This window comes from Ailuropoda melanoleuca, chromosome 8, assembly GCF_002007445.2.
Source record: "Ailuropoda melanoleuca isolate Jingjing chromosome 8, ASM200744v2, whole genome shotgun sequence".
Classification (NCBI taxonomy): Eukaryota; Metazoa; Chordata; class Mammalia; order Carnivora; family Ursidae; genus Ailuropoda; species Ailuropoda melanoleuca.
Window position 1 is genome coordinate 70,073,708 of NC_048225.1, and position 23,605 is coordinate 70,097,312.

Here is a 23,605-nt window from a genome sequence, read left to right on the forward strand (position 1 = left end):
ATGCTTAAGGAAGAAATCTTACCAATTCTCTACACAATCTTCCAGAATATAGAAGTGAAAGGAAATACTTCTTAACTTATTCAGTGAGGCCAGCACCCCTAATACCAAAACCAGACATAGATATTATAAGAAAACTATGAACCAATAGCTCTTACGAACATAGATGTAAAGCCCCCAATAAAATATTAGCAAATTGAATCCAAAAGTTATTAAAAGAATTATACACCATAGGGGCACCTGGGTGGCTCAGTTAGTTAAGCGACTGACTCTTGATTTCAGCTCAGGTCAAGATCCTGGGATCGAGCTCTGAGTTGGGCTTCACACTGAGCATGGAGCCTGCTTGGGATTCTCTCTCTCCCTCTGCCCCTTCTCCCCCACCCCTTTTTGCACGCTCTCTCTCTAAAAAAAGAATTATATGCCATGGCCAACACTTAAAAATCAACTAATGTAATCCATCACATCAACAGGCTAAAGAGGAAAAATCACATGATCACATCAATAGATACAGAAAAAGCAGTTGACAAAAATTCAACACCAACTCATGATAAAAAGTCTCAATTTAGATACAAACCTTACACCTTTCCCATACAAACACACACAAAAATAAACAAACCAGCTCAAATCAACTCTAAGGGTAACATGTATAACTATAAAACTAGGAGAAAATCTAAATGTCCTTAGGTTGGGCAATGACTATTTAGATAGAACACCAAAGTCACAATCCACGAACAAAACCATTGATCAGCTGAACTTCATTAAAATTGAAAACTTCCAGGGCCACTTGGGTGGTTCCATCAGTTAAGCGTCCAACTCTTGATTTTGGCTCAGGTCATGATCTCAGTTCCTGGGATCAAACCCCGAATCAGTCTCCTTGCTCAGTGGGGAGTCTGCTGGAGAATCTCTCTCTTTCTCTTTGTCCCCCCCACCACCCCATGCTCACCAAGACAGACCACATTCTGGACCATAAATGACACCTTAACAAATCTGAAATAATAGAAATCATACAGTGAATGCCCTCAAAGAGCCCTCATGTTCTTTCTCTGTCTCTCAAATAAATAAATAAATGTTTAAAAAATTGAAAAGTTCTGCTCTGCAAAAGACACTGTCAAGAGAACAGAAAGACAAGCCACAGATGGGGGGGAAATATTTGTGAAAGGCATATCTGATAAAGGACTTTTATCCCAAATACACCAAGAACTCTTAAAAGTCAACAATAAGAAGATAAACAACCTTATTTAAAAATAGGCAAAAGATCTACGCAGATCCCTCACCAAAAAAATACACAGATGGCAAAAAAAGTATATGAAAAGATACTCCACGTTGTATGTCATTAGAGATATGCAAGTTAAAACTACAAGGAGATACCTTACCAGCCTTTTAGAATGGCCTACCCCACTCTAGTTTTCTAGATCACAACAAAAAACACAAATCTCAAGGCATAGAAGGGTTACATGATAGGGAAGTATTCCCTATTAGTAACACTAATAGAGGCGTGGTCTGAGAATTCTGTAGATAATTTCAAATTTTAGTTCTATGTATTTTGCTAGAAAAAACTTACCCTATAGTAGGTAAAGTTAGTGCAAAACTATGCAGGTAAATATTTTTAAAAAGGAATACAATTTGCTTGACCTTAGATTTTCCTTCTAGTTGGCTATAAACAGAAACGATGATAGAAACTATGGAGATGGAGATATAAAAGAGGTCAAGAATACGGATATCGGTATAATAGGACAGGTGGTGAGCGATAAAACCAGGTAAAATAAAGATAACGTTAAACAAATGTTGTGAAGCTACTGATTATACTGAATATGAATAAAAAAATTATTTTCTGTAATTTCCAGGGGACTGAAATAATTGGTGCCACAAACTAGTTTGTTGTTGCGACTTTCGTAAAATTAGTTTTGAAATGAGAACAGTGTTCTTTAAAGAGAGGATGTAAAATTGAAATATTACTGTAACACCTGTATCTGGATGCAAATCTCAAGATTACGTTAGCAAACAATAAGTGAAGGAGCGGGCGAGGAACAAAGGGAAAGGTAAAGCAGGCCAAACCACTGTTTAACTGAAAAGACGCTGTTTCAGTCTAAATTCTAACAAACTGGCTAGGGTTTTTTGTTTGGTTTGGTTTGGTCTGGTTTTTGGAAAAACTTACAAGTAAATGCTAGTAAAATTAAAAAATGCGTGCACACACACATAATCTTTCCAAGTTGGGAGAGATGAAAAGAAATCAAATTCAGGATTTATTCAAAAAATTAAAGAAAGAAAATAAAGCATTAGAAAAGAGAATTGTTGGGGTGCCTGGGTGGCTCAGTTGGTTAAGCGTCCGGGTCTTGGTTTCTGCTCAGGTCAAGATCTCAGGGTTGTGAGATCGAGCCCCGTGTTGGGCTCTGCGCTGAGCGCGGAGCCTGCTTAAGATTTTCTCTCTTTCTTTCTCTCTCCCTCGGCCCCTCCCCTGCTCTCAGACTCTCTAAATAAATAAATAAATAGATAAATAAATAAATAAAATATTTTTAAAAAAGAAAGAACTGTGTTACATGAAAGGATTAAGACCAACTATATGAGTTATCAATATAAAAGTACCCTACTGAGAACAAATAATCCCTTTCCTTTCTAATTAATGTCATCACTCCCTTTAATAATGAAGATTTATGCAACATAACTCTTTCAAGATTAAAAATGAAAACTTTACACTCTTCCCAACATGTAAGGTGAGGGAATAGGCAGTCCTGTACCTCATTTAAAGATGGAAAAAAATAGAATGCTTTGCTTTAAATACAGAGCAGGGAATGGAATAGGTTCTCGTGACGGTCATTCATTGTTCTAGTTATTCAGCAAGCTATTCATAACACTCTCGCATGCTTAGGCATCCTCCTTAGTCTCCTGTCTCAATACATGTCATGTATTGTCCTGTCTCCATCTTTATGACGTGCAGGGGGTGGAGCTGCATGTGACTGACTCCTGAGTGTGACTCACCCACATTCCCGGTCAGAAGGATCCTGGCGCATGAATCCGTATACAGCGACGTCAAAGAAATGGCAGAATGTTTTGTGAAAGGCAGCATATTTTTCAGTAGTTTTCCCTGAATAAAGCATGATAATAAATTCTATAAAACATTCATATTGGAGTTGAATTTCTCAATAAATAATCCATCTAAAAATTCTCTCTACTACTGGAATATGATTCTCTTCGTCATAGAAACAAACAAACTATTTGTAGGGACTTATTTCCTTGAAATGAAATATTCGCAAAGATGTAACAACCATTAATTAAGGGCAACAGACTCTGATTAGTACAGACCACCGCTGTGCTTGGGTTGTTCTTACACTTCCTATGACCATTTCCATCACTCCCTCACACCTCTTTACCAGGTACCTATTCTCCTCTCAGGCTTGCAGCGTGCTTCACTTGTTTCAAACAGTGATGTTACTGCATTTGCCTTTTCAGATGTAGCTGTTGTTGAATATTGGTGCAAGATAAAGAGATTGTAAGAGATTCCAATTCCGCAGATTGTTTCTCAGTGCCTACGATAAGTCAGCACCAGGAAGGACTTCCAGAGGCACCATCTCATTTAGAGAGTAAACATCCATGCTTCGGAAGGAAGAATTTGCATCTGCTACTCGTTTCCTGAGATTTATTTACTTGGATCTAATCTTTCTTCTATTTCGCTCTTCTATTTTGGCGTTGCTCCGATACCTCGATACTCTCAGGGAAAGTTGTTAATAGTTTGTATTTTCAAATCAAGAGCTTCCTGCTGATAAGCTCTGAGCTACTGATAGACTTGGAAGCCCTGTCTAGCAGAGAGCTGTGCTGTTCCGTGATGTCGGGTCTCACCATCTGTCATACAAAGTGGCTGCTCTTTCCTGCGTTTCCTACTTGTCTCTCAAACAATTGTCATCACCAAGTCTACTCAAGACCTTCCTTCCATCATGTCTGTTTTCCCATTTTAAACTCCACCACCCTCTGCTCCAAGTCATTTAAAACTTTCTGGTAAATAAAAGTTATGTTTTCTTTGTAAAATATTTAAGGACACACAATACAATGTAATAACTTCTTACAATAGCTTGGATAACTAAAAATTTATAGATACTCTGCATTCGAGTGTTCTTACATTCTTTTACTATAATACATCATTCATATCCTCCAATATTATTTACATATCCAATGAAATGTTTAGTGGCATGTAATCATATTACATGAGATTAGGGTTGCCTGACTGGCTCAGTATGTAGAGCATGTGACTCTTGATCTTGGGGTTATAAGTTCGAGCCCCACATTGGGTGTAAAGATAACTTAAAATCTTAAAAGGGAAGAAAAGAAAAGAAAGATTTGAAAGAGTTAACTTCGCAGTTTGACCTCTTGAATGACAAAGTGGCTTAAAGTTTGAGTAGCACTTTCAGGGGAGGCTGCAGAATCAGCAATTTGGCTAGAAGGTTGAAAACTACTAGAATCGCATGCTCTCTGGGCCCCTGAAGGCTATTCACTCGGTACTACTCCTCATCTTCCTCATTCTCTGCTGCTCCAGGTAAACAATGGGCCCCATCACCTCCAGAGTCCAAAAGCGAAGGTGTCCATCCTCATGAGCAGTGACAATGACAGGCGGCTGAGTGTCGATCACACTGGTGCCTCCAGGATGTTTGGTGTCCACTGGCTGTTGGTCTCCTGCTGTGACATCGGTCTGCTCACCTACAGAAAAGTTGATGAGCTACCGTGGGCGTTTGCAATACTTGGAATTCCAAATTTTATAGAACATAAAAGAGGAGGCAGGTAGGAAAATAGCAAACCAACACATTCTTTCCCCTAGAACAAGTTTTTCAACCCAGCAAATTTCACTCGGGGCAGAGAACAAAAAACATTAACAAATAGAATGCTGGATTGCTGGAAAAGCCTGAAAAGTTTATTTTTGATCCTATTACAAAAGCCTCTGCCCTGTCTATAACAGCTAAAAGCCGATGTACGTCCAGCATAAGTCTTAAACATCCAAAATGGCTTATGAATCTAGTATAAGTTTTAGGAAAATGGGCTGAAGACTAGAAACCTCAGTATTGCACTGGGTTTTTAAAAATCTAGAATTAGTATTTACAAATGGAAATTCTGCCTCTTAGACCACAGAATCTCATACCACCTCAACATTGAGGCACAAAAAGAATATACTGTAGGGGCGCCTGGATGGCTCAGTACGGTAAGCGTCCAGCTCTTGACTTTGACTCAGGTCATGATCTCAGGGTCCTGGAATCAAGCCCTGCACCGGGCCCTGGGCTCAGCGCGGATTCTGCTAGTCCCTTTCCCTCTGCTCCTCCCCCAGCTCATGCTCTCTCTCTCTCTCAATTAAATAAATAAGATCTATTTTAAAAAAGAGAATATTCTGTACATTCATTAAGAGTACTCTATAGCCTAAACTCGCTACTGCAAAGGAATTGCTAGAAAGAAGAGAGGTGATTTCATACTGACCTTTAACATCACTGTCATGTATGCTCTGTTTGCTTCCCTGAATTAGGGGAGAAAAAGAGAAAGTGTTTCTATGAAATTGTAAGGGAATGAGATATATTGGGTGAATAGAGTCTTCAGGTGAACTTACATTTCTTTTTTTTTTTTTTTAGTTTTTAAAAATTGCAGTAGAGTTGACACACAGTGTTACATTGTGACTTTAGTTTTAGGTGTCCAACATGGCAACCAGGCAAGTCTTTACCTTATGTTTTGCTCGCAAGAGTAGCTACCATCTGTTCCCATACAACGCCATTCCATTACCATTTGACTGTATTCTGTATGCTGTATCTTTTCTTCCCATGGCTTACTCACTCTACAACTGGAAGCCTCCTACTCCCCTTCACCCATTTTGCCATCTCCCCACCCCTCCCTTCTGGCAAGCCCCAGTTTGTTCTCTGTTAAATTTATATTTCTAAGCATTAGTTTTAAAGTTATTTTTGAATTAATCCTTCTGAAAAATGTATTGCAGCGGGAGTCATGCTCACAAATTGGGTATCTGTAACAGCATTCTCGCGGCTCAGGTAGGGCATAACAATGAGAGTAATCACATGTGTGGTGCATGCCATGTTCTTAGTGTACGTGGTCTCCAATTCCCTTAGCAGCCATGCGAGTCAGGCTCTGCTATTCCCTTTTTACTGATAAACAGAAACTCAGACATTAGGTGATGTCTCTACAGCTAATCGAAAATAAAAGAAGCACTTGGACTGAGGTGTATGTCTGTCTGAGTCTCACAGCCTTGTAAGTTTATTCTTTTCACCAAACTAGTGGTTCTAAAACAAGTTTTGCAGTAAAAAGTTTCCTTTAAATAAAATCCTACTAGAGATGTAATGTGTAAAATCTACAAAACTGGGACTGAGAACAGAGTTTGAAAACCAGTGCGTTATAAGGTGTGCTGTGAAATGTGTGTGATACTTTTCAGCAAAAGAGATTGCCTAGAATTGCTTTATTATTTCAGAAATGTAAAGGTAGCATGTGTAAATTATTTTATTTAGGAGTATGTATTGATTATTCACAGATATGAAAGCTTTGAAAATATGGGAAATAACAGATGAACCCAGTGTAGACATTGTTTTTTCAAAAAACAAGTTTTTACAAGCACATGTACACACAGAATTTTCCCACCTTGACCTTCTATCAAAGGAGGGGCTCAAATGGGAAAAATCACTATTTTTTTTTTAGATTTTATTTTTATTTATTCGACAGAGATAGAGAAAGCCAGTGAGAGAGGGAACACAAGCAGGGGGAGTGGGAGAGGAAGAAGCAGGCTCATAGCGGAGGAGCCTGACGTGGGGCTCGATCCCAGAATGCCGGGATCACGCCCTGAGCTGAAGGCAGACGCTTAATCTCTGTGCCACCCAGGCGCCCCTCAAATGGGAAAAATCACTATTTTTGAACCAACACTGGTGTAACAGGAAGATATATTTTTTCTATTTCTTGCTTACCTTGCTACTCTGCGGACCTTTGCTAGAATCACATTGGGATGAAGAGCGCACGGAGTCCTGACTTGATCTCCTACAAGGACAGGGAGGGAACCCAAGGAGGGAAAGCTAAGATATTCCATCACACCCAAAGTGGGCTCTTCTCTGCTTTAATTTCAGTAGATTGCTTCTTTCATCATCTGTGGGTACTGAGCCACTTCCTTAAGACACAAGTCACACCTTCTATCTTGTGTTACAACGTTCATCTGTCCCATATTGGTACACGCTGTTGGGGAGCCTTGGTAATTGAGATATATTGTTGCCTGGGTTGGGGAAATAAAAATTTGCCCTGTCCCAAAGCTCAGGCTAGATTTAGTCCCAGAAGTTTATACTGAAATGGCAGGAAGGGGGCTGGAGGTGGACACCCAGGAAGCCTGGCTAACTTCTCTCTATGGTATCCAGTCCTGGCCTGGCCATCTCAGCAGGGCTCTGCTAGAATGGGCTGGAAAGTGGCTTAGGTTCTAGTGAAGGAGTCAATGTGAAACAAGTCTTCAAAAATGGTCTCAGAATAAGGCAATTTCAAGTCAAGGTAGGGAAGGTGCTATATGCTGGCTCACCGCTGCTTTTGATTTCTTCCCAGAGATATGTATACTGTTACGTGTTGCCTGAAAATCAGAGCTCTCAAGCATATCTACAGAGGAAAAAATAGCTTTTCCTAAATATTTAAAAATCAATGCCCTGCTCCCTCAGAAACAGATGGAGATGGCTCAGTTTTAGTAGATGTCATGTGACACGGGTCTTTCACATTCCGCCTCATGTCAGTGCTCATTGAATCAGATTTCGGCCACAGTGCGGTCAAGCAAGCGTTTTCTATCTCTTCTACCGGTGTAGAGATTGTTGTAAGGCTGACGTGGTAAGGGAAATTAGAACCCCACCCAGCAAATCAGAGCCCTGGGGAGCACCCACCTACAAAAGACGGCACCAGGGAAGAAAGCTTAAGCCAAATAGTACGTCCAACTTATATCTTCCCTTAGCTGTACCTTCCTCAGTGCGGGGACAAACAGAACTCTTTTTACGCTGTCCACAGTCGTCCCAGACACTACTCCCTGATCAGTGAGTACTGAGTTACCTTGCACATTCAGGGGTTCGAAAGAGGAACAGTATGTTGTTAATTCTAAAGCGTTTGGGATCCAAATCAGGGTCTGCAGTGAAGCAATCTTCAGGTCTGTACCTGGAAGTAAACACACATTCACATAATCAGCACTTACAAGTTAGGGAACTTACATCACATATCACACATCCATGCAGAGCTAATCGATTCCTGCAATGTTGCTATCATTGAACACCAAGAGAAAACCCAGAGGCTAGAGTTGGAACCTATCTTCCTGAATAACAACATGACCATTTAGTGTTTAGAAGTCTTTTAATTCAAAATGACATGAAATAAAAACAAACGAATAAACAACAAACAAACAAATGTCTTTCAGTCCAATTAGCTGGTCTAGTTATACTTGCGGGTCAGAGTGGACTTATATATAACCTCCTGGAAGTCTTGAAAGCTTAAAGAACAGAATTCTAGTGGAGTGACAAATTTGAATAAAATAGGGCGACTGGGGCACCTGGGTGGCGCAGTCGTTAAGCGTCTGCCTTGGGCTCAGGACCTGATCCCAGGGTCCTGGGATCAAGCCCCACATCAGGCTCTTCCGCTATGAGCCTGCTTCTTCCTCTCGCACTCCCCCTGCCTGTGTTCCCTCTCTTGCTGGCTGTCTCTCTCTCTGTTAAATAAATAAATAAAATCTTAAAAAAAAAATAGGGCGACTAACCTCAAGGAGCTTAGAACTGAGTGAGGAAGAGAAGCAGGTAATTCAGGGATTACACCACTCTGGTTGCTCATCTCCCATTGACCCAGCTTCCCGTGAACCATACACCTTCCTGGGCTGGTTCCTGGGAGCTCAGCGATGGTCCCTAAACCGTCTAGATTGGTACTTCATGCTTGGCTCCTGAAGTCACACTTAACATTCTTTACTGAAAATAGATTTTGTAGCAAAACGTTCCTTTCCCTTTGGTGGAAATCGCCTCTGCTGATTTGGGCTGAAGAGTGATGGAGGAAGAGACAGGGGAGTGGGGCAAGCTCTGAAGAAGGGCCTGTGAGCTTGTTGACGTGTACAGCTCAAACTTTTTGGATATTTCTGTTCCATGGATGAGCTGAATGGTTGGTAATGAGAAAGAACAATTTCCAGTTTGGACCCAAAAAACGCATGAGGCTTTGACCAGCAAGGGAAGTCTCTCTCTCCCGAGTGGTGGAAGAGCCTTAGGCGAGTTTGAGTTAGAGGCAGAGATGGCTTCCACCGTCACTACGGAAACCACCTTCCACTTCGGAGCCTTTTTACTCTGGGCCCAAGTTCCATTAGACGGTTCTGTACTAAATTGTTTGTTTGGCAAAATACTAAAGTGATTGTAAGTCAGTTATTTTTGTAGAATCCTGTTCTCGCGGGCAGGGAATACGACGTATGGCTCACTATGCTGTTATTTTTCTCTGACTGGGTGTTGGGTTTGCATCTCTTGGCAAAATGCGGAGCATCTCCTGCTGCGAGTCGGGAACATGCTCAGGGGAGCTTCCCTCGTCATGCCGTGGCGGCAGGACTACGGCCTTTGCCTTTCTGTCTATCTGCTTTCCCTTCACAGTGAGTCACGTACGAGCTGATGCAGTGTGAGAACTGCTTTAATAAGAGGGAAAGAACTGCACGGTGCATACTGATATGGGCATCAAGTGACAAGTACACGGTTGTGAGAAAGCCCAAGGACAAGGGCTGAAAGGGAGGAATGGAAGGATGACAAGATTTCTAGGGGCAGGGCCCAAGAGAACATGGGGCTGAGGTACAAAAGGAGGAGCCTGCAGAAAGAGATGATTCGACTAAAGGTCCAAAGGAGAATCAATCCAGGGTCCAAGGAAGAAAGGAGTATGTCCCCTCAAAAGTGGGTTAAACTGGAAAGAGGCCTGGAGTCCAGGAGGACCAAGAGTGTGTGAGGCACGGTAACTCAAGAGACAGAGATGTCTTCTGCATTTCCCTCTTTTCCCTTGTCCTTTCTGACTCTCTTCTCCCCCTTTTCTACCTCTTTCCTTCCTCTGAATGCTTAGATAGACTTGATTTTTATTAATTCATTAAGGTTCCTGACCATCTTGTATCTCAAAGTACAACATTACAAATTCCCTTCACATAGGATGTTCAGATATGGCCCTTGCTTATAGCCCAATTACACAACTGGGGAGAGCTGATTACTTATGGCCCGTCCACAGCGAAAAATACAATGTTACATTACTTCCTTTACGGCCAATGGTAAGAACGCTTAGAAATGGATAGCGTGGGGGCTCCTGGGTGGCTCAGTCACTTAAGCATCGACTCTTGATTTCAGCTCAGATCATGATCTCGGGGTTGTGAGACTGAGCCCCGAGTCCGGCTTCAACCTCTCTGGGGAGTCTGCTTGAGATTCCCTCTCTCCTCTCCCTCTGCCCCTCTCCATGCCCATGTACACACACAGTCTCTCTCTCTCTCAAACAAGAAGAAGAAGGAGGAGGAGGAGGAAAAGGAAAAGAAATGAAGAGCAGGGAGTGGTAAAGCTTTTGGTCATGGTACTGGGTAAATCTAATTGGTTGACACAGATTTATTTCATTGCATATGCCACCCCCTTGTTAGCACTGAACGTGTTGCAGTGGTGAATAAAAAGGAAAACCTGCCTAGAATGCCACTTACCATTTGACGTGGGTGACTGAGTAGGTGGTGGTGTCACTGGGAATACAGAAGAGGAGATACATGGGGGAAGGGTAGACCGGGACAAAGATTTGGGCTTTACGGGTGTTGTTGGTGACCCAGATGGTAATAGGCAGATACGTGTGTTTTAAAGCTCTAGGGAGACTAGTGTTTAAAACATCTATTTTAACTTTTTGCTGAGTTTATAAATTTGGACAAGATCCCACATGAAAGCATGTATTAGAGGAGAGAGTAAAAGTCAAGGCACTCTGGGGGCGCCTGGGTGGCACAGCGGTTAAGCATCTGCCTTCTGCTCAGGGCGTGATCCCGGCGTTGTGGGATCGAGCCCCACATCAGGCTCCTTTGCTGTGAGCCTGCTTCTTCCTCTCCCACTCCCCCTGCTTGTGTTCCCTCTCTCGCTGGCTGTCTCTATCTCTGTCGAATAAACAAATAAAATCTTCAAAAAAAAAAAGTCAAGGCACTCGGGAATATGAATACTTAAGGNCTCTGGGGGCGCCTGGGTGGCACAGCGGTTAAGCATCTGCCTTCTGCTCAGGGCGTGATCCCGGCGTTGTGGGATCGAGCCCCACATCAGGCTCCTTTGCTGTGAGCCTGCTTCTTCCTCTCCCACTCCCCTGCTTGTGTTCCCTCTCTCGCTGGCTGTCTCTATCTCTGTCGAATAAAGAAATAAAATCTTAAAAAAAAAAAAAGTCAAGGCACTCGGGAATATGAATACTTAAGGTTCACCTTATTCCTATTATTCTGGGATTTGGACATCAGATCACCAATGGTATGCCACTGTTATTTATTGTCCTTAAAAAAAAGTATTGAATGTTGCTTTGGCTCAATTGTAGTACAACCTTTATATTGTTTAAGAAAAAGATGCAACTTACAGTTCTTTGACAGTAGAGTTTACAAAGTTCCATAAGATAATCACACCATTTAAGGTTCCAGCAGCTATCAAATTATATCCTTCTACTTGTAGTAAATCAATACAGTTCACTTCCATACTGATGGCAGGACTCTGAAGAAGGAAGGAAACAGACTCATGGACACAGTATCTAACCACAGTACAAGTGTCATGTGTACACTTTGTTTTTTCTTTCATTAAAACAAAAGTCTTATTATGATTGTTTTAAAGTTACTTAAATTTACTATTACTAATTGCTATGAAATTTAGTAAAATAGAGTTAGTTTTGCATTAAGTTTTTCAACTTGCTGAATTCACTAAAACAACAAAATATACCCTTCCATCTACTGGCTCCTTCCTCTCAGCCTTGACTTATTCTTCCTGGACCAACCAACCATGAGATCACCTTGCCATCCTTCTTTTCCCTTCAAACTTCTTGAAAATCTACATCGGCTGATTCTCCTTCTTGATCTCCTTTTTACTCACTGTTTGGCTTCTGCTCCATAGTACAGAATGAAAAGTTTTTCTTTAACATTTATTTATTTATTTGAGAGAGAGAGAGAGAGAGTGAGAGTGAGAGCACTTGAACAGAGGGAAGGGTGGAGGGGGAGGGAGAGAGAGAATCCTCAAGCAGACTCCCCGCTGAGTGCAGAGCCTGACACGGGGCTCGATCCCAGCATCCTGAGCCAAAACCAAGAGTCCGATGCCCAACCCACTAAGCCACCTAGGCGCCCCCATGAAAACTTCCTATTTATCACTAAGTTTTTCTTTCTTCTTTCTTTTTCTTTTTTTTTCTTCCTTCCTTCCTTCCTTCCTTCCTTCCTTCCTTCCTTCCTTCCTTCCTTCCTTCCTTTTCTATCTTATTCATTTATTTGAGAGAGAGAGAGCACAGAGGGGGAGTGAGAGGGAGAGGCAGACTCCCCTCCAAGAAGGGAGCCCGACTCAGGGCTTGATCCCAGGATCATGACCTGAGCTGAAGGCAGATGCTTAACTGACTGAGCCACTCAGGCGCCCCAACAAACTCTTAACTCTAGAGAACACACTGCTGGTTACTAGAGGAAAGGTGGGGGGGGATGGATGAAACAGGTGTTGGGGGTTAAGAAGGGCACTTGTCGTGATGAGTACTGGGTGGTGCAGGGAAGGGCTGAATCACTATGTTGTGCTCCTGAAACTGATGTAACACTGTATGTTAACTCCACTGGAATTAAAATTTTAAAAAGGATGAGATCATGCCATTTGAGAAAACATGCATGGACCTAGAGGGTATTATGCCAAGTGAAATAAGTCAGACTGAGAAAGACAAATACTATATGATTCCACTCATAAGTGGAATCTAAAAAAATAAACAAAAGGCAGAATTGAACCCATAAATACAGAGAGCAAACTGATGTTTGCCAGACGGGACGGGTTGGGCAAATGGGTGAAGGAGAGAGGGAGACACAGGCCTCCAGTTATGGAAGGAGTAAGTCATGGGAATAAAAGGCAAAGCATAAGGAACAGAGTCAATGATATTGTGATAGCGACGTGTCAGGTTAGATAGTAGCTACACTTGCAGTGAACATGGCATAATGTATAAACTTGTAAAATCACTAAGCTGTACACCTGAAACTAATGTAACATTGTGTGTCAACTGTACGCAAATTAAAAAAGATTACAAGTGTATTATTCTTGTCACTCCCAATTGCTTACTCCTTCCTGAAACTTCTTACTCTCTTGACATCTTTGACACCAGACTCCCAATTTTGTTTGCGTCTGTATGACCTTTCCTTTTCTGCTTCCTACTTGATACCCTCTTAATCTGCCAATTTGTTAGATATTAATATGCTGAGGCCTTACCTCCACCCCATTTGCTTTTTCTTTTTTCCAACTCCTTTTGGGCAGTCTTGTCCCCTGTGTTTTAATAATCATCCCAGTCCCAATGCCCTAATAATCGAGTCAGTCCCTCCCATAAGCTTCAGGGTTGTATATGTAGTTACTTAGAAATTTTTTACAGGTATCTCAAACTTAATATGTATAACTTCTTGCCTCCTTCAAGCACGTTATTTCATTCCATTCTATAGCTCACTGGTAGCACCACGTCCCAGCCCACCGTTCAAGGTAGCTCCATGTTGTCCTTGATTCCCTCCTTCTCTCAGATCCGTCCTCTCTCAACTGCATGACATCAATCCCTAGTTAACGAAGCCCAAGTTCTCCCACTTTGCCACCTAAATATTGTTTGAAATCTCCTCTTCCACCATCTTCACTGTCATGGCCTTATGTCCTTCAGCTCAAACAGTGGATTATTGCCTGATCTTCTGCCTGCAATCTTGTCCCATTCCAAACTGTCATTGAAGCAACGTCATTGGTGCCACCCACAACACAGCCTGATCGGGACGTTTCTCATTAGAGCCCCTTCCTCGTTTTTCCTTTCTTCTACGAGATGCAAGTGCCATAACACTGTGAACACGATCCAGTCCCTACCTCTCTGTCCGGCTCCGTCTTCCTTCCCTCCCTGTCCTGCTTCAGCCACACTGACACACCTGCAGTTAACCCTCGCAAACCATGCCATTTCTCCCCTTTGTGACATTTTCCATTTTATCCCCTCCACTTGGCATTCACTTTGTCTTCTCCGTTCCCCCTAGAAACTTCCTATCTGGGCCAAGCTGAGTCTTGGTCATTTTTTCCAACCAAATCAGCAATTAGGCCCTCGTCTGGCCTAACCCTCCAAGCTCCCTGCTCTGCTGCCACAGTAGGACGGGTGCCCTACCTCAGTAATCTTTGCATTCCTGGGGCTAAGAACCACGCAGGCTGCAGAGTGGTGTTCAATCAACAGAGCTTCATAAATGCGAGAGTCTTAGAGAAAGAGAATTTCCAGGCACAACCCAATTTTTTCCCCCAAGTGACTTTTACAAATTTTCTATCTATAATTTTAAAATATGTTGCAAAAAAGAAGTGCTATAAATGCTAATTATCGTACATACACAATGTAAGGGTCAAAACTCAAAGATAATTTACATTTTTATTATGATCCTAAAAGGTACTTTCATTTATTACTTCAATAATTTATTACAGAAGTTTCCCCCGTCTTTTTTTCCCAAAGTGAGCATTTTTCATTATGCATGTAATAACTTGCCAGCTACATCAGATCTGGTTCACTGTGCATTAATCATCATCCTGGTTTTATTAGCTCCTAATAAGGAACATAAAACCAAACCTAGTGTTTCCAGTTGTGTGGAGATGGACGAAATGGCCTAGAATGACTGTTTAAGGAGATGGATTCTGTTCTTGCAGCTTTGGCATACATGAGGCAATGATGTTATTATGACAGTCACTGTGGATTTTCATTTCAAATCCTTTAGCAAACAATGAAACCTACTTATGATTTAAATTAACTATGAATGGAATTGGAATTGCAGTGCTAAACTAACAATTAAATTTGATGGAAAATAATACAATATCTCCCCATAGTATGATAAAATAATACTTTCCAGTGTCGCCTGGGTGGCTCAGTAGGTTAAGCAACTGACTCTTTGTTTTGGCCCAGGTCATGATCTCAGGGTTGTGAGATGGAGCCCTATGTCAGGCTCTGGGCTCGGCATGGAATCTGCTTGAGATTCTCTCCCTCTGCCCCTCCCCTCACTCTTGTTCTCTCGCTCTTCCCCTCTCTAAAATAAATATAATCTTTAAAAAGAAGTTTCCAAAATTCTTTGAAGCAAGTTATATTATTCTCTCTTAAATTACATTTTCTTCACTAATGACAGGTGAAAAATAAGACTTTCTTTAATTGCTCCCTCTAGAATTTGTGGTGTCTTGCATTCTTTAGTTTCTGACTACTTATCCTTGTAAAAACTGAAAAGTGTAAATGGTTTGAGCTAATATTGGAGTAAGCAAATAAAGTGAATAAAGTCCCCAAAAAAAAAAAAAAAAAGTCAATCGACCTACATTTTTATGGGAACAAAGAGGGCAGTCTCCTTATTTCTCTGTTCTTCAGCCTGAAACATGCCCCCCACTTTACCCCTCAGCTGTGAACACATGCTCCTGTGACACTGAGTAGATATAAGCACCTCATGAAAAAACCTTACAGGTTTTAAAACAATTTATCTTTTTTTTTTTTTAAAAAAAGACAACCAGTCATTTTGTGAATCCTGATGGAAGTATATGATGGCACGTAGGGAGTCTTATTAAAATAAAATCAAACTTATGAAATGAAACCAGGCTAGAGGAAGTACACACAGAATTCCTTAAATTACGCCAGGGGGATGCAATCAGCAAAATACAGAAAATGTGAAACTATGGCACCAACTCTCCAGTATATTCAATAAATAAACTGCAAGGGAGAAAGAAATGAAAGATATTTATAGATTGAAAGAGATTTAAGACACTTTCCACTAAATGCCACGAAGAGACCTCGTTCGTTCCTTGTAAACTCTAAAAAAAATATGAGGCAATCTAGGAAATCTGAACACTGTGTGATGATATCAAGGACTTCTTAAAATTATTTTAGAAAAAAATCTTTAAAAATAATGGTGTCATGACTTTTTTTTTGAGTCATTATCACGTAGAGATATATACTGAAGTATTTAGGAGTGAAATGGTACAATATCTGGGATTTGCTTCAAAGTAATTCTTTGGTGGTGGTCGTGGGAAGTGGTAGGAATAAAAAGGAGTAAGTTCAGCCATGCACACATAATTTCTGAAGCTGCCTGCTAGGACTGTATAAGTTCAATGCATTATTTTCTCTACCTTTGTATAAGTTTCCATAATAAAGAGGAATAAAATATCAAGAAATGAAACTTACGTGAACACTTTGAGAAAAGTTTTTCTCCACCAGCTCAACATCTGGGAAAGGAATACGCATGCTCCTGTGTTTCGGAGCTGTCTTCAGATGCACGGTGTGATTCCCGTCTTGTAGGAAAGGCACGACGTTGGGCAGCTCCCATATCACCATGAGACACGCATCCTCTTCTTTACCCTTCAGTAGAAATACAGTGAGTACGCGAAAAAATTCAATTAACTATTTTATTTGAGCTGTTTTAAAGATACAGAGAAAAACAGAAAATACAATGATGCACTGACCACCTGGGTGTCAAGGTGGTGGATACATCATTATCAAATTATCATTGTCATTATCAAATCTTAAGCCCCGTCTAGCCCTCTTTAATATAGCTCCTGTTTCTTATTCCTTCCTAGAGGTCATTAGTAACCCGAATATGGTGTTAGTTATGAAAATCTTAATATTTCCACATAAACTTACACATGTATTCTACATATGTGTGTATCATATATTATATGTATATATGTGTACATTGCACATATGTAATGCTCTTGTGTTCAGGTTTTTTTTTTTTTTTTTTTTTTTTTTTTAGGAGGGTAGGGGTAGAAGGAGGGAGAGAGAGAATCTCAAGCAGGTTCCATGCCCAGCACAGAGCCTGACACGGAGCTCGATCCCACAACCCCAAGATCATGACCTGAGCCAAAACCAAACAGTTGGCCGTTTAACTGACTGAGCCACCCAGGCGCCCTGCTTTTTAGGCTTTTTACCTTTTTATAAATGTTATCAAACTGTATGAATTCTTTAACTTTCTTGTTTCCCTTAATATTATATTTTTGAGATTTATACAAGTTATTACATGGAACTCTAGTTCATTTATTTTTAACTCCTTTACAGGATTGTATGACTTGGTTGTACAGTGCATTCCAGTCTTCTGCTAGGTTGTTCAGGTGTTCAGGTTGCTGCCAATTTTTCACTGCCTGTTTTTATGGACAGGCGCCATAGTTTCTGCGGCGTAGGCCTGGATAGAATTATTAAATTGTAAGATATGCAATTATTGACTTGATTAGATGTTCCCAGTGGTTCTTCAAGGTAGTGTCACCCATTTCCATCCTCATGAGAGTTAGATAAGAGTTTTCCTTTCTTCACATTCTCTCCAACACTTGGTATTTTTAAATGGATTTTTTTTTTTTTTGGTTTATGATGGGTTTAAAATGGGATATTTTAAAATAAAATTTTAATTTTTTTGTTTTTTTTTTAAAGAGTTTGTTTATTTTTGAGACAGAGACAGAGCACACAAGCAGGGGGAGTGGCAGGCAGAGGGAGAAGCAGGCTCCCTGCTGAGCAAGGAGCCCAATGTGGGACTTGATCCCAGACCCTGGGATCATGACCTGAGCCGAAGGCAGCCACTTAACCAACTGAGCCACCCAGGCGTCCCTAAAATAAAATGTTAAATGTATTGATTATATTAGTCACATTTTCCTAATTTAGTGAGTTGAAAATTTTTCATGTGTTTGTGAGCCATTTTGGGTTTTCTTGCCTGTCCTTTGTCCATTTTCCTCTTGGGCTGTTTTTCTTCTGGATTTGTGGGATTTCTTCAGCAATTCTGTTTCCTAATACTTTCTCATTTACCTGGGACACAGTATGTTACCTCTTTCCACAGTGTGTGACTTACCTTTTCATTGTTTTTTAAGGCATGTTTATTTTTATTGAATGTAATAAAGAGAGTTTTATGATATCTTAACTTGTGAATATGGTGTATCTTTCCATATTTTCAGATTGTTTATGTTCTTTAGGAATTTTTTTCACAAAATTTTTGCATATTTTGTTAAATTTATTTTAGGTATTTTATATTTTTGCTTGCTCTTATAACGTGATCATTCTGTTTTCTAATTGTTATTATTGTTGAGATGCTATTAATTTTTGAATTTTTAATTTTGTATGAGGATAAAAGTCAAAATTTTAAGGTTGGTTATTTTGCTAGTGGAGCACAGATCTTTTAGGATGAGAGCAGCTGTGGTAAAGTGGAGAGAATATCGATCTAGACATGAAGACAACACATTTCCAGTCTCAGTTCTAGCAAGAGCCTGAGAAAAGTATCTTCCTTCCTTTGGGCCTTATTTTCCTTATTTGTAAAATGAGGACTTCATTGAGTGGATGGATAAAAGTTCTTTCTTTTTTCAAAAGCATTATGTTTCTAGGTGATCTAAGGTCTCTGTTATCTGTGTTAATTTAAAAGCACTGGCCAGTGGCCCTCCTACCTGCTAGGTGGGTCTTTGGTTAGTGTGTGCCACTTTGGGAGCAGAAGGAAGTTCATCAATGTCTAGGAAGTGGTCAGACATTGACATGTTGAGTAATAGCTTAGTTGAACTCATGTGCCTCCCTGATGGACACAGTGGCTCTCAATCTTTCTGAATCCATGCAGCAGTAAAATTAAAAAACAACAACAACAAAACTTTGGAATATTGACTTAGAGGTATAACATTTAATTTTATCAAGAGAGGAGATGGGGGAGAAGGCGACTGGAGACTCTGCTATCATCATTTTATGAAAAGAAAGGCTATAGTTTAATACAACAAGTAGGAAAGATACAATCTTTAAATACAAAAAGCAAAATTAGTTTCACGAAAAATTGCTCTTATTTTTTTCATTTCACCCCTCAGTGCTGAAACTTTTTATCTCAGGTTGGTATTGGTAGATAGGCTTCAGGAATTGGTGCTCCCGGAAAATCGCAGTTCACACGTTGCTATGAACATGTGTTATGTTAATTGCCTTGTAAGGGAAGGTCTTTTGCTTTAAGGGACTCACAAATAGGGCTACAGGAGTAAACACATAAAGTTACGTGGATGGAAGGACAGGTAAAGGGAAGTAAGAGGGTCTTTAGAATTTGAACTATTTTGGTGTTAATTACTCGAAATCTCTGAACTCCCGCACCACTCTGTTCATGATATTACAACAGTAATAACTCACCAATCTATGTTTTTTTTCAAAGATTTTATGTATTTTAGAGAGAGAGAATGTGTGCTCACAAGTGGGGGAAGGGGCAGAGAGAATCTCAAGCAGACTCCCCGCTGAGTGCGGAGCCCATCGTGGGGCTTGATCTCATGACCTTAGATCATGAGCCGAAATCATGAGTCCAATGCTGAACCGACTGAGCCCAGGCACCCCAGTCTATGGTTTTTATCAACAAGGGTTTGGGGGCAAATTTATCCCAAATTTATAAAAATGTTTATACAGGCAAGATGTAATTCTGTCTCTTTAAAACTGAGAGTTGGGAAAACAAAACCAAGAATGTAAGTGCAAGAGAGACATTTCATCTCAAGCTACTACGGGCTGGTCTGATGTTAAGAATACATACATAGATCGTATGGGGGCTTCCCCTGAGCGCGTCACTCCGTAGCTGAGTTCCCTGAGTACCAGAACATGACTACTGAAGCAGTTTTTGCTTATTTGTTTTTTTAATGCCACTGAGAGTCTGAGAAGATAGAGGTTTGGTACATCTTTTTTGCACTCCATTTCCAGCTCTGACTCCAGGAACAATTTCTGGAGGCAAGCAGAGAATGAAGTTTGGCATTCGGGGAAAGAAAGTCATTATGGCATTGTTACCCTTTGGGCTGAACAAAAGCCTGGGGCCCAGAGTGGGAGAGAGTCCAAGTACAGTAAGATTTGAACATGATGATTACTCCACAAATACGTTTAAATCCCCAGAAGGAGGTGGGTCCAGGGGACAAGGTGAAGTATGGCATATACCCTAGTGCTCTTTGCCACCAAGGAGTTGAGGAGTAGCTGAACAGCTGGACGGAGCCTTCCTTACTTCTGAAATTGGGAGAGAGAATGGGAAGCAGGTGGTCCTCCTGCTGTGGTCTCTACCGGGGGGGTGCTGTGGGGGCTGTAAACACCCACCCCTCAGGAACAGCATGGCTGCACACCTAACCCTCTCAGCACTGCCAACTCTTGCGCTTTTCTAGGAGCCAAATCCTAGTGAGCAGAAAAAGAAATGTAGCTAAGAGGGGCTAGAATCCAGAGAGAAGAACCACAGACAAAACATGCAGAACAGATCCCTGAGCAGGACCGCTGGGAGTGTGTTAACTGAGCAACACTGAAGAGTCCTCAAGGAAGTTCAAAACAGAAACAACAACAAAACATGGCCTTCAAATCTAAGAATTTGCTTGGTGAACTGAAGGGGAATTAACTTCTCTTTGAGACTCAAACTAATAGCTTAGCAATAGAGAAAAATATTTCAAAACAGTCAGCATGATTAAAAAGAAAAGCAAGGAAAAATATAAGAAATTGAGAGGATACAGTCAGAAGACCCAATTTGCAAATAGTATGGTTCCTGAAGTAGAAAACGAAACAGATGTGGAAAAGATGTTTCATAAACAAATAATAGTACAAAAACATTTCCTACGCTGGAAGAAATATCTAGGACTGCAGATTAAAAAGTCTCCTGTGGAACTGGTGAGAAAACATATGCATGTAGGCAGAGCCTTTAAGCTTCTGGGACAAAGAGAACATCTAAGTTTGCAGAGAAAGCAAGTAAGTTACGGAGGAAAAAAAATCAGACCAGCACTGGACTGCTCACTGGCAACGTTGTTACTATTGTATCTATTGTAATTCCAGTTTGAATTTCTTTGATTACTAATGAGGTTTGGCAACTTTGCATATGTTTATTGGCTATTTGGGTTTGTTGTTTTATGAAGTGCCTATCTTTTTTCATTTTCTATTGAACTATTTACCTTATTTATTATCTAAGAACCCAGGATACTAATCCAGCTGGTTATTATATGTTGCAAATCTTCTTTAACTCTACTCTTGTCTTTTAATTCTAATTATGATGACTTCTGATGAAGAAAAGTTATTAGTTTAGTGTAACCAAATATACCCATTTTTTTAAATAATTAGTGATTTTTGAGTCTTATTTAAGATACCTTTTTCTCCTGAATTCATAAAAGACAATGTCCTATATTGACTGCTAAACCTGTATTGTTTTGTCTTTTCATTAATATTTTCAAGTCATTAATCCACAAGGAATAGTTTTAGGAGAAAAAAATTATAGTTTTTTTCCCATATGGATGTTGCTCCAAAACCTTTTATTGAAAAATATATTCTTGCCACACAAATCTGCTGTGACCTTTCTGTCGTATATGGACTTGTTTTTGTTCCGTTGCTGTACTTATCTCTGTGCCCAAACCTTCTTGTCTAGTTTTCTTGTGCACTTAATTATCCTGACTCTGGTCTGAGGGGAATGTGCCTCTCTTCAGAATGGATTTGTATTTGTTTCTGCCAGATGCCTGCGAAACTACCAGTTTTAGACCTCCTTAAATCAAGTCCATAGCTGAGACCTCCTTGACCTCCTAACCACTGCCGATCTAGCCTGCAAATGCCTATGAGATCCTACTTGTCACAGTTCTGCGGGACAGGGTTTTGTCTCATCTTGCTTTGTTTCCCTACTCTTCTCCCTTTTTCCCTACTTGGCTCAGTGTGAGGGCAGCTTTTCCTGCCTTGCCGTTGGAGGCTGGTTTCTTTCTTTCTGGTTTACCTTTATGATGATAGTGTAACTTTTGAGTCCCAGCATATTAAGGACATGGTATCAAATTCTTTGCCTTAGGCATGCCCTGGGACTTGACTTCTTTGTCCCTCCTAACGAGGTGAGCCTCCAAAATTGAAATGCCCTTGGGAGAAAAACAGCAATGGTGTTTCAGTTCTTCACTTACCTCTTTCATGCTCCACTTTCACTAAATTTTCGGTCTGCTATTTAGTTACTAATATTGTCAGCTCTTTAATGTTAGTTGAGAGATTCAGTAACTGTTTTATCCAGAACTTTTCATTGTTTTCAGTGGAGGGTGGGTCTGAATAACCTAGTTTCTAAATACCTTATTTTCCATAGACTCTTGGGATTTGGAAGAACATTTAGCACACGTGGAGCACACAAAGTGACTCTTGAAGTGATGAATTTCTTTGGAAACCAGTGGAAAATGAAATCTCTCCTGACTCCGCTTTGGCTGGGCACCGCCCACCACAGTAAATTCACGGAGCTCTCTGCGCGAGTGTTTGCGACACTTGTAATAGGTAGATCAAGATCAATCCTTCCTATTAAATTGCAAGTTCCATGACAAAAGGGAAGATATCCTTCTGGTCCATGGGACACACTTCCTAAACGCTCTTCGAAAAAAGAATGAGCGAATGAAAGTACTTTCACTGAACAACACGCAGGGTAGGAGAGATGAGCCTCACTCAGTTGAAAATCCACACACAACTTTTGACTCCTGCAAAACTTAATTATTAATGGAAGCCTTACTGATTACATGAACAGATGACTCACACGGATTTTGTATGTTATCTGTATTATAAGCTGTAGTCTTACAATAAACTAGGCTAGAGAAGAGAAAATGTTAAGAAAATGATAAGGAAGAGAAAATACATTTGTAGTACTGCACTGTAAAAAAATCTGCATATAAGTGGGCCCATGCCGTTCAAACCCACGTTGCTGAAGGGTCAACAGTATTCTAGAAAATAAGTATATAAATCAAACCATATCTTATTTTTAATAGGCAAGTAATAACAATAAGTAATAATAAAAAGCATTAACCATAAATAATAAGGAAGTGTGCATTCGGCGGTATGCTTACTGTAAAGCTCTTCCCTCCAATATTAATAAAAATTCTCTAAAACTCCCCAAACATTGGGGCACCCGGGTAACTCAGTCTGTTAAACGTCTGTCCTTGGCTCAGGTCATGATCTCAGGGTCCTGGGATCCAGCCCCACATCGGGCTCCCTGCTCAGCAGGGAGTCTGCTTCTCCTTCTCCTTCTGTGCTCTCTCGCTCTCTTGCTCCCAAATAAATAAATAAATAAAATCTTTTAAAAAACACAAAAAAGCCTTCCTAAACATTTCCTGTTGTATATTTTATAAAAGGTTTCCTATATTTCTTTACTCTCTCAATCCTTGTGAGCACCTGCTCAGGGCAGAGCAGGAACACAAGCACAAATAAGAGAGATTTTCAGGCTTCATCAAGCTCAGTCCACGGATTTTGGAGACATGGAGAATCAGAATAATCAAACTGACAAATGCTGCAGTAAAACCAAAACCAATTTTGATGTGGGAACAGCACCAGGCTATTTTTTTGCCGTTGTTAAAAAAGGAGTGTTTGTAATAGACATCGTCTGTTAGGAAAAGCATACTGATGGCCAATTGCATTACTTTAAAGAAGGGAAATCAATCCGTTGTTGTGCTGTAAAGCGTATTACTAAGAAATTCCTATGCTGCTATTGGATTGCTCAGACCACATGGGAAGA

The 23,605-nt window shown here is 40.5% G+C and overlaps 1 protein-coding gene across 1 annotated transcript in view; it reads right to left on the minus strand.

Moving 5' to 3' along the window:
* Window positions 1-23,605, minus strand: part of WDR64 (WD repeat domain 64) — a 119,570-nt gene that overhangs the window by 21,025 nt on the left and 74,940 nt on the right. Inside the window, exons 15-21 of the mRNA XM_034666663.1 lie at window positions 16,339-16,512; window positions 11,545-11,675; window positions 8,032-8,133; window positions 6,927-6,996; window positions 5,449-5,485; window positions 4,544-4,683; window positions 2,974-3,079 (exon numbers count right to left, since the gene is read on the minus strand). Of these exons, the coding sequence (XP_034522554.1) occupies window positions 2,974-3,079; window positions 4,544-4,683; window positions 5,449-5,485; window positions 6,927-6,996; window positions 8,032-8,133; window positions 11,545-11,675; window positions 16,339-16,512 (760 nt within the window). The remainder of the gene's footprint in view (window positions 1-2,973; window positions 3,080-4,543; window positions 4,684-5,448; window positions 5,486-6,926; window positions 6,997-8,031; window positions 8,134-11,544; window positions 11,676-16,338; window positions 16,513-23,605) is intronic.